The sequence below is a fragment of the Grus americana genome, chromosome 16 (assembly GCF_028858705.1).
Source record: "Grus americana isolate bGruAme1 chromosome 16, bGruAme1.mat, whole genome shotgun sequence".
In the NCBI taxonomy this organism is placed as follows: domain Eukaryota; kingdom Metazoa; phylum Chordata; class Aves; order Gruiformes; family Gruidae; genus Grus; species Grus americana.
The window spans coordinates 5,097,214-5,110,656 of NC_072867.1; the positions used below are offsets into that span (position 1 = coordinate 5,097,214).

Genomic DNA, 13,443 nt, shown 5'->3' on the forward strand with positions numbered 1-13,443 from the left:
TTGTCTCCCTCTCCCTGTCGGCCAGTGTTTGCCTGAGCAGGTGCAGGGCTGGGTGCTGGGGTGATCCCTCTCCCCAGCCAAGGTGAGAGGTGCCCAGCTGAGCTCAGGCTCGGTGTGTGGCAATGACCCCCAGGACACCCTGCTGTCACCCCCGGGCAGCAGGAGCCCCCAGCCGGGCAGGATGAGGGGATGGAGGGGGATGCTGTGCCCCTCCGCTGGCAGCAGCCTCCTTGCACCCAGGGGTGCTCAGCCAGCACCTGGGACCTCTGCAGGCATCTCCAGGCAGCCCCCTTGGTCCCCAGGGAGACCCCCACGATGCCCAGCTGTCCCCACGCATGGGGAGGGCGAAGGAGCTGAGCCGAGGGGAGCAGCCCTGCCCCCGGCCAAGGAAAGGCAGGTCCCTCCCCCAGCGATGCCGTGTTGGTGCAGCGTGATTAATGCAGTTGGAGTGACCAACGGCTGAATTGCTGCGCGGCCTGCCTTGCATTAAAATCTTCCTGCTGTAATTAGTTCCATCAAGTCCATTAGAAAAATTGCAGATGCTGGGGAGAAGGAGCATGAGGCAGAGCTAGGAGGGAGGATGCGGCATGAGGAAGTGGTACCGTATCCAGCATGACCCTCATTGACGACATCCTGTCCTCCGGCGCATCCCATCACCCACCCGAGCCGTGCCTGGACCACCTCCACTGGCAGCCCCTCGTTGCCACCAGGTACCCCCCGCTTGCGTGGTCCGGGCCGTGTCACCCAGGTGGATGCTCACCAGGAGCTCACCCGCCACCACCGCCGCTGCGCCTCTTCCCACAGCATGCTGCCCGCTCCCCACCGCTGCCCTGTAATTAGCCCCGCTGCCGCGCGGCTGTGATTACCGCCTCGCCCTGCCTGTGCGCGGCGATTGCGGCAGGGCCCGGGCACGCGGTGGGGTGAGGAGGAGGCAGGTGCTGAGCAGCGCCGTGAGGACCCTGCCCGCCTGCTGCCCGGGGGTCCCTCACCTTCCCATGGGTAGGGGACTTTTCTCCTGGCCCGACCAGTGAAGGTGGCGGAGGAAGCAGGGCAGGAGAGGGCCATCCCTCGGAGCACGGCTTTCCTCCTGCACCCCGCAGTCCCGCTCACCCCCGGGCAGCCAAGGCACTGCATGCTCCTGGCCACAAAAGGGGGTCCGTCACCTACCCCAGCATCCCCCAAAAGCCCACCCGTGGGGTCCCACCGCCCTCGCAGCGCCAAGCTAGGGGTGCCCCCAGTGACCCATTTCCCGGTACAGTGGGCCGCTCGGTGGCGCGGGGACACGTGGCTTTACAGTGAGGGGAGCAGCTTGGCCCAGCCCCACCGAGGGGGTATTTTTAACGGGTGACACTGGGGTGAAAGCAGCTGGCCCTGAGCTCGGGGGCTATTTTGGGCGCAGGGTGGCGGGAGGGGGGGGCGGGGGCCAGGGCAGCAGCTGAAGCACCGTGGCCCCATGGCAGCCGGGATCCTCAGGCCAGCAGGAGAGGTCAGCTGCCGCAGCCCAGATTCTCCACGGCTGTTTCATCCTCTCCAAAATACTCGGCTGACAGGGCAGGAATTGCAAAACACACCCCCCCTCCTCCCAAATCCATATAAATAGCGCTCACCCGGCGGCTGGAAGGCTAGAGAAGTTTCTCGGCTCCGAGCTCAGGCATTTATTGCAGCTCTCGCCCGGGAGCGGCAGGGAAAGTCGCACATCAAGTGCCGGGGAGCAAGAGGGGAGAGATAAGCTTTTCAATCTCAGGATATTCGGGTTTGGTTTTTTGGGGTTTTTTTCCACTCTCCCACCGAGAAGTTTTCTTTTCCTCTCCCTGGTCCCTGGGATCGCAGCCAGACAGGAAGCGTTTTCTCGCGGCCAGAGAGCTCCCTCCGTCCTTCCTGCGCTCCTCCGGCTCCCAGTGATTCAGCCCTGAATTGATTTTCTCCGTCGTCCTTCACCTGGTGCCAGGGAAGGAGGGGACCGTCCCCGCAGCGCCCACCCGCAGCCCGCGTCCCGCCCGGGGTGGATGCGTCTCCTCCGGGACGGGCTCCCTGGGGAAGTTTGCAGCCAGGAGCGGCCGCGTAGAGGCTGAGGCTCCGTGGGAGAGCCCCGGGGACGCGCTCGGAACCCTCCGAAGGAAGCCATGGCCGACAGCCAGATGCCCTTCTCCTGCCATTACCCCGGCAGGCGCAGCGTCCGCGACCCTTTCCGGGAGCCCGGCTTGACTTCGCGCCTGCTGGACGATGATTTCGGCATGTCGCCCTTCCCCGGGGACCTGACGGCGGACTGGCCCGACTGGGCTCGGCCCCGGCTCACCACCACCTGGCCGGGTCCCCTGCGCACCGGCATGGCCCGTGCCTCCACCATGGCCCCCAGCTACGGCACCCGCTTCGGGGGGTACCCCGAGAGCCGCAGCCCCGTGCCCTTTCCCCGCGAGCCATGGAAGGTGTGCGTCAACGTGCACAGCTTCAAACCCGAGGAGCTGACGGTCAAAACCAAGGATGGCTATGTCGAGGTGTCAGGTGAGAGCAAAGGCGCCGGGGAGGAGGAGGATGGGGCATGAAAAGCAGCCGGTCCTGCCCTGCCTGTGCCGGCTTAAGAAATTGCCGTAAAATGCAAAAATCATCTTTATTTTAAGCCAGCGGCGGCAGCCCCGTGCTCGGGAGCAGGGCCAGGGCTGTGGCAGGGCTTTGGGGCAGCCCTGCAGGCAGTTTGGGGGGGGACCTGGGGGGACCCAGCTCACAAGCCATGGGGTTTTGCTGTACCAATGAAAAGGACAAGCGTCCTTTGGGGTACATCTCCCCGTTTTCAGCCTGGCCAGCTGGGGAGGATCCGCTGTGGGTGGCAGCACCCTGCAGCGAGCTGCCAAGAGGGGCCCCAGCTTGGCTGGGTTAATTATAGCCAGGGTGAGGCCGGAGCGGAGGGAGATTCCCTTTAAAGGGGCCGAGAGAGAGGCAGATCCGGCACCGGGAAGCGGGGGGCAGCCACCCCATGGCCCCCACCCCAACCCCGCCCTGAGAGGCCCCAGCCTGGGGATGAGCCAGCCAGAACCTCGTCCTTAAAAATTCAATTGCTATCCATCAATTATCGGTGGGGACAGCAGGAGCGGGGTGCACCGCATCTGGGGTGCCCACCAGCACCCAGCCCCGAGCATCCCTTCAGCGCGGCACCAACATCCCGCACGGCTCCCGGGTGCTCAGGTCCCCAGGGAGGGGCCGGGGGCTGCCACGCAGCATGGCCCTGGGTATTTATTTGGGGCTCACTGCATCGCAGGGGGAAAAGCGCAGGTCAGGAGGGGGCTGGGCAGCCACCGGTGTGGTTTTAACTTCAGAGATGCTCCAGGCACAGGGACCCCCAGCCTGACAGTGCGGTGGAGGGGAGCCCAGCCTGGGGAGCGGGACAAGGGGGGACGCTGCCACCTCCAAATGTTTTATGTCACCTGGGGTCTTTTTCTTAAGCCCCAGCTCTTGGCAGCGTGCGAGACCCCAGGCTCTCACTGCAAATACGGGTGTGCTGTGTCCAGCACCTCCTTCCCCACAAAGGAGGGGGTCCCTGCGCCCTCCCCAGAGCGAAGGGTTTGCACTGGGGAAGGCAGACGGCTCCTCTGAAAACTCCTCTCTTGGGTTTTGTTGTTGTTTGTTGGGGGAAAAATAATCTTGCGGTGAGGTGGTGACTGGGGTGTTGCCCTTCCCTGCAGGCAAACACGAGGAGCAGCAGGTGGAAGGAGGGATCGTCTCCAAGAACTTCACCAAGAAAATCCAGTAGGTACCACGTGGCCCCGGAGCGTCCTCCTGCCGAGGGGGCCGGGAGACAGGGGCTGGCACGTCCCCTCAACCAGCACCCAAATGTCACTACCCCGCTGTGACACCCCGTCCCTGCAGCGTGGGCAGGTCGCAGGCAGCACGGGGATGCCACCGGCAGCGAAGGGCTGAGCTTTGCCAGTCCCCGTGCCCCGGCTCACACGTGCAGGGACTCCTGTGCCTGTTTTCACCCCAAAATCTGCCCTTTTGCAGCACGTGTCTGGCTGGATTGGGCCATACGGTGATTTCCCAAGGGAGGGAAAAGAGGAGGAGGGCTTTTTCTGGGTGCTTTGTCAGTCTCCTCCAGGCCCGGGGCTGCATTTGGAGCCGGCCAGGGCGCAGGGAGCAGGAGGGGTGCACGGAGCCGCGCTGGTGGTGCCAGCACATGCCCCGGGGTTCAGCAGGGCACGATGGGCTGACACCATCGTCAGCCCCAAAATACATCCCTGTGTATATATACGTATATATATGAATGATGTCAGTTAGATTGCTATCGCGTTGACTCACCCCGCCGGCTCACTTTGGCAACAACATCAGCAACGAGCAGGGAGGAAAGGCGAGTCCGGAGGCAGGCGAGCCCGGACCACAACGCTTCACCCACACGGGGGGGGAGCCAGACCCCCGGCCACAGTGCTCACGGGGTTAACAGGGAGAAGCAGCAAAGCCCAGGGCATGGGAAGGGTTTCCTGTGCTGGCGGCAGCTCAGCTTTGCTTTTCCACCCCAAAGGAGCCCTGTGCATCCCAAACTCCCATGGGAAAGCTGGGGCGAGCACCGCGCTCCCTCCTGCTCGGCGGCTGCGGTGGCTCCTTTTACGGGCAAGGCTTGTGGCTGACGTGGGCTGCGGCACGGCGATGATTTACTCCTGCTTTGCAGAAGCCCGGGCGGCACAAGCGGCGGGTGACATCCCGTCAAACACATCTGCCAGGGAGATTAAACAGAGCACCCGCGGGGGCCAGACCAGCCAGGAGGCCTCTTTAAATATCCCCGTCGCATTCCCAGGCACTACAGTAATAACGCAGGCTTCGCCGGGCCCCGCGCTGGGGTGATGGCTCGGCGTCGGTGGTTCCCCACGCGCTGGGGGTCCTGCGTGGGCGTCCCAAGGGTCGATGTCCACCAGGGATGTGCCCCAGCCCCTCCCCAGCTCCTAAACCATCTCATCTTTCCTTCCCTCCTGCAGGCTGCCCTACGAGGTGGACCCCATCACGGTCTTCGCCTCCTTGTCACCGGAGGGGCTGCTGATCATCGAGGCGCCCCAGATCCCCCCCTACCAGCAGTACGGTGAGGGCGGCTGCGGCAGCGAGATCCCTGTTGAGAGCCAGGAGGCCACCTGTGCCTGACCGGCCACCCGCGTCCCTCCCGCACCCCGGCATCCCTCCTCCCCTCTCCCCTCTCCCCCCCGGACCCCTGCTCCCGCTCCCCTGCGGCATGGCGTCCGGACAGCCTCCGGCAAGGGTGATGGGTGCCGCTCGCAGGGACGGCAGCACCCGCCACCCTGTGGGGGGACCAGCTGAGAGCTGGGGCACGCATGCCGGGTGCCAGGCCACCGTTCCCGAGAGCTTGTAGCGGGCTGAGGTGCCGGTAGAGATTTTGTGCCCATGGGGCCGAGCAGAACGGATGTCTTCATTATGGTTATTTTTTGCTCTGAATCGCTCGGATGGGATATTTATAATGATAGCAAAAAAGGGCCCTTTTTTCTCTAAAATTGACATGGAATCCTGTAGCCCTGTGTCTTCTCCTCCTCCATGGGTTGTTTATTTTTAAACTACATCTCTGCAAAGGACACACGTCTGGCGGCGGAGCTTGACGGCACGGCCTCCGTCCTGAGAAACACAAACCGTCCGCGTGTTTTGAACATTGGTTTTGTTTTGTTTTTTCTTTCTTTTTTTCCAGACAGAATTTGTGCTTTTACTTGTCAAACCTGAGGAATAAAACCCAGTCGATGTTCTTAGCCTCCACTTGTCTTGGCTGAGCCTGGCGGGGTGGGCGCAGGGCTGCGGGAGGGTGGCGGGGAGAAGGGGGGATGCCACCATGTGCCACCTCCTAGCCCGGCACGGGGTCCTCCCCGTGGGGGGAAGGAGAAGAGAGACGTGCGGGGATGTTTGCACTGATGGGCGGCTGAAGCATTTGCTCGAGCCATTTCTGCAGCCTGTGAATGCCACGTCCCAGCTAACGTTGTGCCAGGGAGACACGGAGCCCAGCGAGGACCGTGGGCTCAACCCTCTTGAGGGGCTGCAAATGTTTTTCCTGCTTGGGGATGCTAAATCAGCCTCTGAGCTGGGAAAGTTGGGTTTGCACCGTCCCCATTTCCATCTGACCCTGCCAGCTCTGCGGGGAAGCACTTCCCAGCTAATTCCCCTGCGGAGGTACGAGCAAATGGTTTCTGCTGGGCTCTGAACGCAGCCTTAGAACCATTCCTGGGGGGAAAGTGCCAGGTAAGATTTGTTAACACGCTGCGATGCCCGGGGTCGGCAAAGCAGAGGTGCCGACGGGCAGCAGGAGTTTTTCCATCGATCTGTGCGGCACCTGGACAGAGCACCCAGTTTTCCGTGTCACCAGGACCTCGGAGTTAAAAATACAACCTCACATGCTCCTCTCCGGCTCGTTCAGGATGCGGTTACCAACAACAGCCCATCACGTGCTGTACACCCCGGCCCCGGCGCTCGGGGGCCACGATGGTACCTGCACTCCAGGTCACGGAGGGGAACCTGGGGGCTCTCGCCCTGATTTTATATAATCTATTTAATTTTCCACGGTTGTTACGGAGCTCCGAACCCCAAGCAGTGCACAGCACCCCCCCGCCCATCAGCAGGAGCCAACCCCGGGCTCAGCCACAACGGCTCTGCCAGGCGCAGCTGTGAGCGCAGCAATTGTTACGAATAAAATATAATCCTCGAAATGTAATACTGACACCGGGATGGAAAGCAAAAAAGTCATGAGTCACAGCTCCAGCCCTCGCCGCTATGCACCCCACGAGCGGCAGATGCCGGCTCCCCAAGCAGGGCTGCAGGTGCAGGGAACCAGCTGCGACTCTGCAGGGGGCTGTGGGGGGAAATCAGCCGCAGCTGAGCCCCCCTCCCACCCCAGGGTATATGGGGAGGTCCCCAGGCTGCAGCTGCACTAGTGCTGGGGCAAAAGGGGGTTCCAGGCTCAATTTTGGGGCTGAGACACAGGTAAGGGCTGCTGCAGTCAGATGATGGCTCCCGTCTTTCTCTCCTGCTGATCCTGCAGTTTGGGGGAAGATTTATTTTTCTTTTCTTTAATCATTTCCTGGTTTATTTGGTTCTACTTTCTGCTGAATTCCTTAATAATGTCTTATAAAGGCTGTTGTAAGATGCATTAGCAATAATTTTCTTAATGGCTGAGGTTGGCATTGGTAATCAGCACTGAGGACCTCTTACACAGGCAGCATGCTTGGACCTGTGCAGCCAGCAGCTCCTCAAGCTGTTGGATTGTCTGGAGTATCAGACACTAATGAAATCATTGTAAGTGGAGATTTCTTTTTTTAGTAAGACCTGATTATTGAAGTGATGGAGGCTTTAAAAAAAAGTATTGTCTACTGGTGTTTCTGCAAATGGAAAAATAAGTTTGGAAGTGCCGGGGTGTTTCTGCATCAGTATCTCCCCCAGTGTCTGAGGAGGATGGGGTGGGAAATGTGCATTTTTGGGGTACCAGGCTGCTGCAGGGCCAGTGGGGAGCAGGAGCTGTTTGCTTACCCTCAGCCTGCGTGTGAGAGAACGGCTTGAAGCCATCAGACCCGTAACACAAGGCTATGATGGCCGCTCTGCCAATTACATGATGTTTCGTGGGTTTATAGCAGTTACGCTGCATTGGGTGGTCGTAACACGTCATGGGTCACAGCTTAACATCGGCCCTCACAGAGTGATGCCGTGCGTGGGATGTGGCTGCGGGTGAGCGTCCTCCAGGAGACCAGTGCTCCCTTATTTCTCCTTCTGGAGAAGCGTTAGACACATTCATACCTACATCATTCAAAGCCAAAGGGGTTTTCCTGCTGATGGAGGCAGAGGAGCCATCCTAATCAGGCCTTTCAACCCTGCTCTCAGGGCAATGCTGATGCTGTCGGTGTGGGGCTGTGCCGGGGAGGGGAGAGGGGCAGGTGTTTGAAAGATATATATTTTTTTTTTCTGAAGAAGTCAGTTATGATAAAATACACAAGCCCATCTGAAAGGGGCTGGTGTAATTAAGCAGTCTGATGCTGGGCAATTTGCGTCAGGTTCTAGGTGCCATCCATGCCAGCACGTGCCTGGCTGCCCCAGGGAAACGCAGGTGGTTCATGTGGCCTTTTTGTTTTGGGAAAGATTTTTTTTTTTAGCTGCTTTGCAGCGGTGATCCCTCCTGCGGCACAAGTGGGTGATTCCCGGAGCTGGGCCGAGGTGACAGGGAGGGCTCGGCGCTGGGAACGAAGCACCCGCCAGCTAAGGGGGCTGCACCACGGGAAACAGGCCTCAGGGGACCTGCCACCCAAACCAGCCCCTGCAGACAGGGCTGAAGGGTGACAAGAGATAAGATAAGGTCCCCCAAGCCCTGGGAGAGCTCACCAGGAAGCTTGGTTTGCAGGAGGCTGAATAAACTGCTCAGCAGTGTCCTGCCGTCTGTCCTGAGCTGCCAAGGAAGCCGCAGGGGCTGTGCTGGCGTCACTGGCCCTCGGCAAGGCGGTGGCACGGGCCAGGGGAGCCGAGCAGCTTCTGAGAGCCGGTTTACACCCCACCAGAGCCGGGCTGGGTGAGCGTGTGGCTCCTCACGGGGCACGGGCTCCCCGCCTGTCCCAGAGGATTTATTTTCCTAAAATGGAAGCAAAAGCTGAATTGATTTATTTTGGTTGGCAGCATACGGAGCAGGGTAAATAATCCACAAGAAGCTCCAGAGCTGTCCAGATACACCAGGCATCTCCAGAGACCCGGTTTACTTCCCCTGGAAGATCTGGGTTGGTCTCATTTTCTGACTCCCCAGGTCCTACGGCAGGAGCCGGCTCGTGCCTGGGCAGCGCCATGGCCAGCGGCTGGCACAGCAGCTCCCAAAGCTGTGTCCGGCTCTGCTCCGGGCAAGCATCGCTCTTGTGTCCGTGCGTGCCTGTGGCTCAGGTCACACTTTGCAGGCTCGCCCCACCTCGCAGAGATGCATGTGATGTGTCTCGCTTGCTCCCAGCACGCTGTTCGATGGTGCTGTGGGGTCCTTGGGTGGCCCACAGAGATCCTTCTCTTGGCTGACGGGGATGTTTGCGCTTCCCAGCTGCTCCGGGAGCCTCTCTGCACAGCTCTGAGCCGCGTGTGCACCATGGGCGTGCAGGAGCTCAGCCTGTTTGCCTCCAGCACCCTCTTCCTTGGTCCCCCCCATGCTGCAGTTGCCCCCTCAGCACCTCCAGGTCATGTGCAGCTCTTCAGGCTCTCGCTCGGCAGCTGGTTCTTATTCCTGCAGAGTATCCAGCTGGGTTTGCACAGTGGGGTTGATATAATTCTGCTGGGTGTTTTTTCCTTCCCAGTGTCCCGGGCTCCCCCAGAGTTTCTCACACAAACCTGCCCCCCTTTGTTACAGCTGGTCCCTCTTCCCCCAGAGAATACCCCGTAACCATCCAGCTGTTTCTCTGCTAAAGTTGAGGTCATCTAGGGTTTTTCATGTTTCTCTTTGGGAGCTTCTCTTCCATCGGAGACCTTCCTTTGTTGTGGTTTTGGTCTCTATTTGCAAAGCAAATCTCATCTGCTTTATTCTGGATGCCTCCAAAGAGAAGACTTTGCCACACAATGGCTGTGGGGACAGAGAAGCAAAAATTTTCTTTTTTTTTTTTCCTAATGAAAGAACCCAATGTCAGAGAAATAACCCACCCTGGCTGACCAGACAGCCTTTCTGTCTCTCTTAAATCAAAGGCCAGGAAGTTCAGCAGGAGCTCCTGGCCATGAACCAGCACGGCCACCCCTGGGAGCAGACCAAGAAGTTCTTCAAGTTTTGCCCATCCCAGCAGAGAGAAGGGGAGGAGACACCTCTGTAGATAAAGCAATGCCGGTGGGATGTTATTGCATCACATTTTGGATGCTTCTGCCCGTACCCATCTCGGGAGGGGACTGGGTGTGCTTTGAGGCTCAAGCCCAGTGACCCCCAGCAGCAGCACGGACCCTCCTGGGAGGACAGCGTGTGTGACCATGGTGTTAAGCATCACTACCGCCTTCGTGGAGCTGCAGCTGCCTCTGGGCACTGTGACATCTCATAGCTATGAATTCCTCCCTCGAATAATGAGCTGTGGCTGGGGGGAAGGAGACTTTTCTCTTGTTTTGTTTTCTTTTGTCAATCTTTAAACCCAGTTGCAAATGCTGCTGGTAATTAAGGGCTGTCTTGCCATTCGGGTGACTTGCTGAAGTGCAACCTCCAAGCCAAATGCTCCACAGCAAACCCATCCTGGAGGAGAGGCAAATTTTGTCTTATTTTTCTTCTTTCATATTGCAACAAAAAGCTTCCTATCCAAGGCAGCCTTGGAAACCTCTTCTTATTAAAAGACCTCCTTGAAACGATTATAGCAGCCGAGGAGGGTGGTTATGAAGCACAAAAAGCCTGCAGAAGAGCTCATTAAAACAATAAATTATGACTAATTAGAATAAATCAAGCTAAATCATCTCCAATGTGAAGGTAAAATGAGGTGTGAGTGAGTGTTTTTAATAAGGCCGGTGCTAATCCCAGGCTCCTCTTTAAAGTGATGGTGAGTCCTGCTGCAGCGATGATCCTGCTCCTGGGACCGGGGCAGAAAACAGACCCAGACAAAGGCGAGGGGAAAGCAGAGCTAATGGGATTTTTAATTGTTTCCCAATCTGAGCTGCCAGTCCCTAATTGCAGTGGGTTTGGGGGTAGCGCAGCATCTGCAGTGGCTCGCAGAGGGACAGGCGCAGGTCGAGGAGCTTGGGTTTGCTCGCTTTAGGTGTTTTTTTATCTTTAATTTGTGATGCACAAAGCAGCTATGGGGTTTTGTTCCTCTGTCATATCACTTCATCACACGCAGCCACAGCTAAATGACTTCTTTGCATAATTAGCAGTGAGATCATCACAACTGCCTTGGCTCAGAGTCATTTCTCCTCCGGTCTCCAAAGAGCTGCTCAAAACAAGGGAGAGGAGGGGGGGGGTGTGGGGAGGCAGCTGGATGGATGCCCAGGCAGCCCTAGAGATGGGTGCTGGAGGGGGACACGCTGGGGACACTGTGCACCCCTGCTCCTGCACCAGCTAAGGGAGGTTTGGGAGATCTTGCTGTCCTCCTTGATGACATTAACACTCAAGCCAAAGGTCCCAGGGAGCAAAGAGCAGCAGCACCAGCCTGACCCATGCTGAGGGCACAGGGCTTGCTGCCAGCGGGGTGCTAGGGAAAACCTTCTGCAACGTGTTAAATGCCCACAGAGGACATCATTGACCAGAAGGTCTGTGAGCTGCCAGAGCAAAAGGTTTCCTGCTGAATTGAGTGAATCGCTTCCGAAAGCACTAGGAAGAGGGCTCAGCTCGTGGGAATGCGGAGCCCAGAGCCAGCACCGGCGCTGGTGCCACGGCCAGTGCCAGTGGTGATGCTGCTCAGAAACCATGGCTTGAGCCTTCCCAGCTGCTGCTTCCCTCCAAGGGATGAGCACTAGTACTGGAGAAATGTATTAGTTTCATTAAGCTTAAATGATTAGCTCCAGGCCTTGATAATGATACTTAATGGATCTAATATTTTTTTTTGTGACTATGCTGTTGTATACAGTGGTGTATATCATTAATAACCTTCTTTAAACCTCCTTGCTTTCACTGTCACTAATTATGTTCAAGCCCTTCTTATGCCTAAGCCCAATTAGCTGCCTATAAAGAGGCTTTATCCCATGAAGAATGCCCGGCTGTGCCGGGAGGCAGATGCTGATGTCTTGGGTTACTGGGCAGGAGGATGCTTGGATTTTGCTGTAGGAGCCACAGGCTGGACCTATGGTCAGGGCAGCCATGGTGGGTGCTGCTTTCTGCAGGAGGTGGTGGAAAACCTCAGGGCAGGTCCGTTCTGTTCAAAACCCCTCTCCCAGTCACCCCCTGAGTTCTGCAGGGGGGGTTAGCACCAGCCAGGGCCACCCCATAGCCTGGGTTTCATCACCTATTGGTGTCTGAAGGGAGATGATGGACAGTAGGTGAGGGTGGTGAAGTCAAACGTTGCTCACTCTTTTTCCCAGGAGTGATAACAAATGCATCGAGGACTCAGTGTTTTCTCAGGGAAGGTGCACCTAAGCCCAGGACTTGCCTGTTATTGCTAGATCAAACCTGTGTGGTCCCCATGCTGGATGCAGCAGGTGAAATGAAGGAGCATTGCCGTCGTCCCCAAACTCTCCCTGAAACTTGCTGTTGCCCTTGGGAGGAGCAACCAGGGTTGGCTGCTCTCTGCTCCTCCCTCCTTCCCATCCCTCTGCAAGTTGATTAATCCATTAGGATTAACCTCTCTTTAACTCCTTGATTAGCTGCATTTTAAAACTCCATTTGTTTTCCTTTTTACATCAAGCCAGAGCCAAAAAAAGAGGCCAATTTGCAGCGATACTGATTTACTGCAATTTCTGAAAATCAAGGCGAACACGGGGAAGGCGTGCTCGGCATTTCAACTCCTCCCAGCGAGCTGCGAGAGGCTCCATCCAGCAGGAGCCAACTTTTGGAAGAACACCACAGAACCAGCATCCACCTGAGTTCCCAGGGCTGGTTTGTGATGGTTTCAGTGCAAACCTGGAAGATGCATCCTGCATTTCAAGGACTGAAAATGCCCTGCTCTGTACGTTGGGGAAACTGAGGCCCTCAAAGTGATGTGCATGGGGTAGCAAGGCTGATCCTCAGCCCTTGGATGGCTTTTTGGTCCCTCAGGGACATCCATTTCTCCAATGGAAATGTCCTTGACTTCCCTGAACTGTGTACAGCAGGAATTTCTCAAAATTTGGCTTCTTGTTACTGCCCTGTGTGATCTTAAAACGTTATGGTTTGGCCTCATCCAGACCTGATTTGCCAGGGGTAGATCTAGCTCTGGGTTTACCAAACCTCAGTTTAGCCCATGACCTCGGTGAGCTGCCAGACCCCTCCAGAGTCCGGGAGTGTTTAGATGACAAAAGCTTTGCCCTTCTGTGCCCAGAGCTTGGCTTGACGTTGGCTCCGGCCTTGCCCATGGAGCCAGGGTAGCTGCCTTCCTCTGCTGTGCAGGAGCCACGTGGGAAATATCATTAATATCTTCAAAACCAAGCAAACCCACTGGATTTAAAGCAAAATCTCTACTGTTCCCAAATGCCTGTCTTTCCCTTTCCAGTGTCCTTCCTGGGAAGGAATGACTCCCTCTCCATGCCCAGCCCGGGGCTGCCATGGCACCCCAGCAAACGTGGCCAATGACGGAGATTGCGCACCCCACTTCTGAGGTTGGGGATGCTGAAACGCAGGCAGCAACAGGGACATGTCGGGACGAGCAGAGCTGTGTACCTGGTAGCAGCCCCATGGTGGGGCTGTTTGGATCCCCCCGGGGAAGGAACAGCGCTCTCCTGGCTTCAACCCCGGCTCCGTGCCCCACGGCTTCACCCCTTGCCGGTGAAATGGGTGCAGCCCTGCCGGCACACCCTGCCTGTGTGTGAGCAACCGGTCGCTGCATGTCCCATCTCTCATCATCCCTTTGATGAACTGGCTGCTCCGGACTT

At 57.6% G+C, this 13,443-nt stretch overlaps 1 protein-coding gene across 1 annotated transcript; it reads left to right on the top strand.

Annotated features, from left to right (window-relative positions):
• Positions 1-1,617: 1,617 nt before the first annotated feature.
• On the top strand, positions 1,618-5,725 carry HSPB8 (heat shock protein family B (small) member 8). The gene is made up of 3 exons (XM_054844797.1): positions 1,618-2,502; positions 3,678-3,741; positions 4,959-5,725. The coding sequence occupies exons 1-3, from the start codon at positions 2,124-2,126 to the stop codon at positions 5,116-5,118; spliced, it is 603 nt and encodes a 200-aa protein (XP_054700772.1). The 5' UTR covers positions 1,618-2,123; the 3' UTR covers positions 5,119-5,725.
• The last annotated feature ends 7,718 nt before the right edge of the window (positions 5,726-13,443 follow it).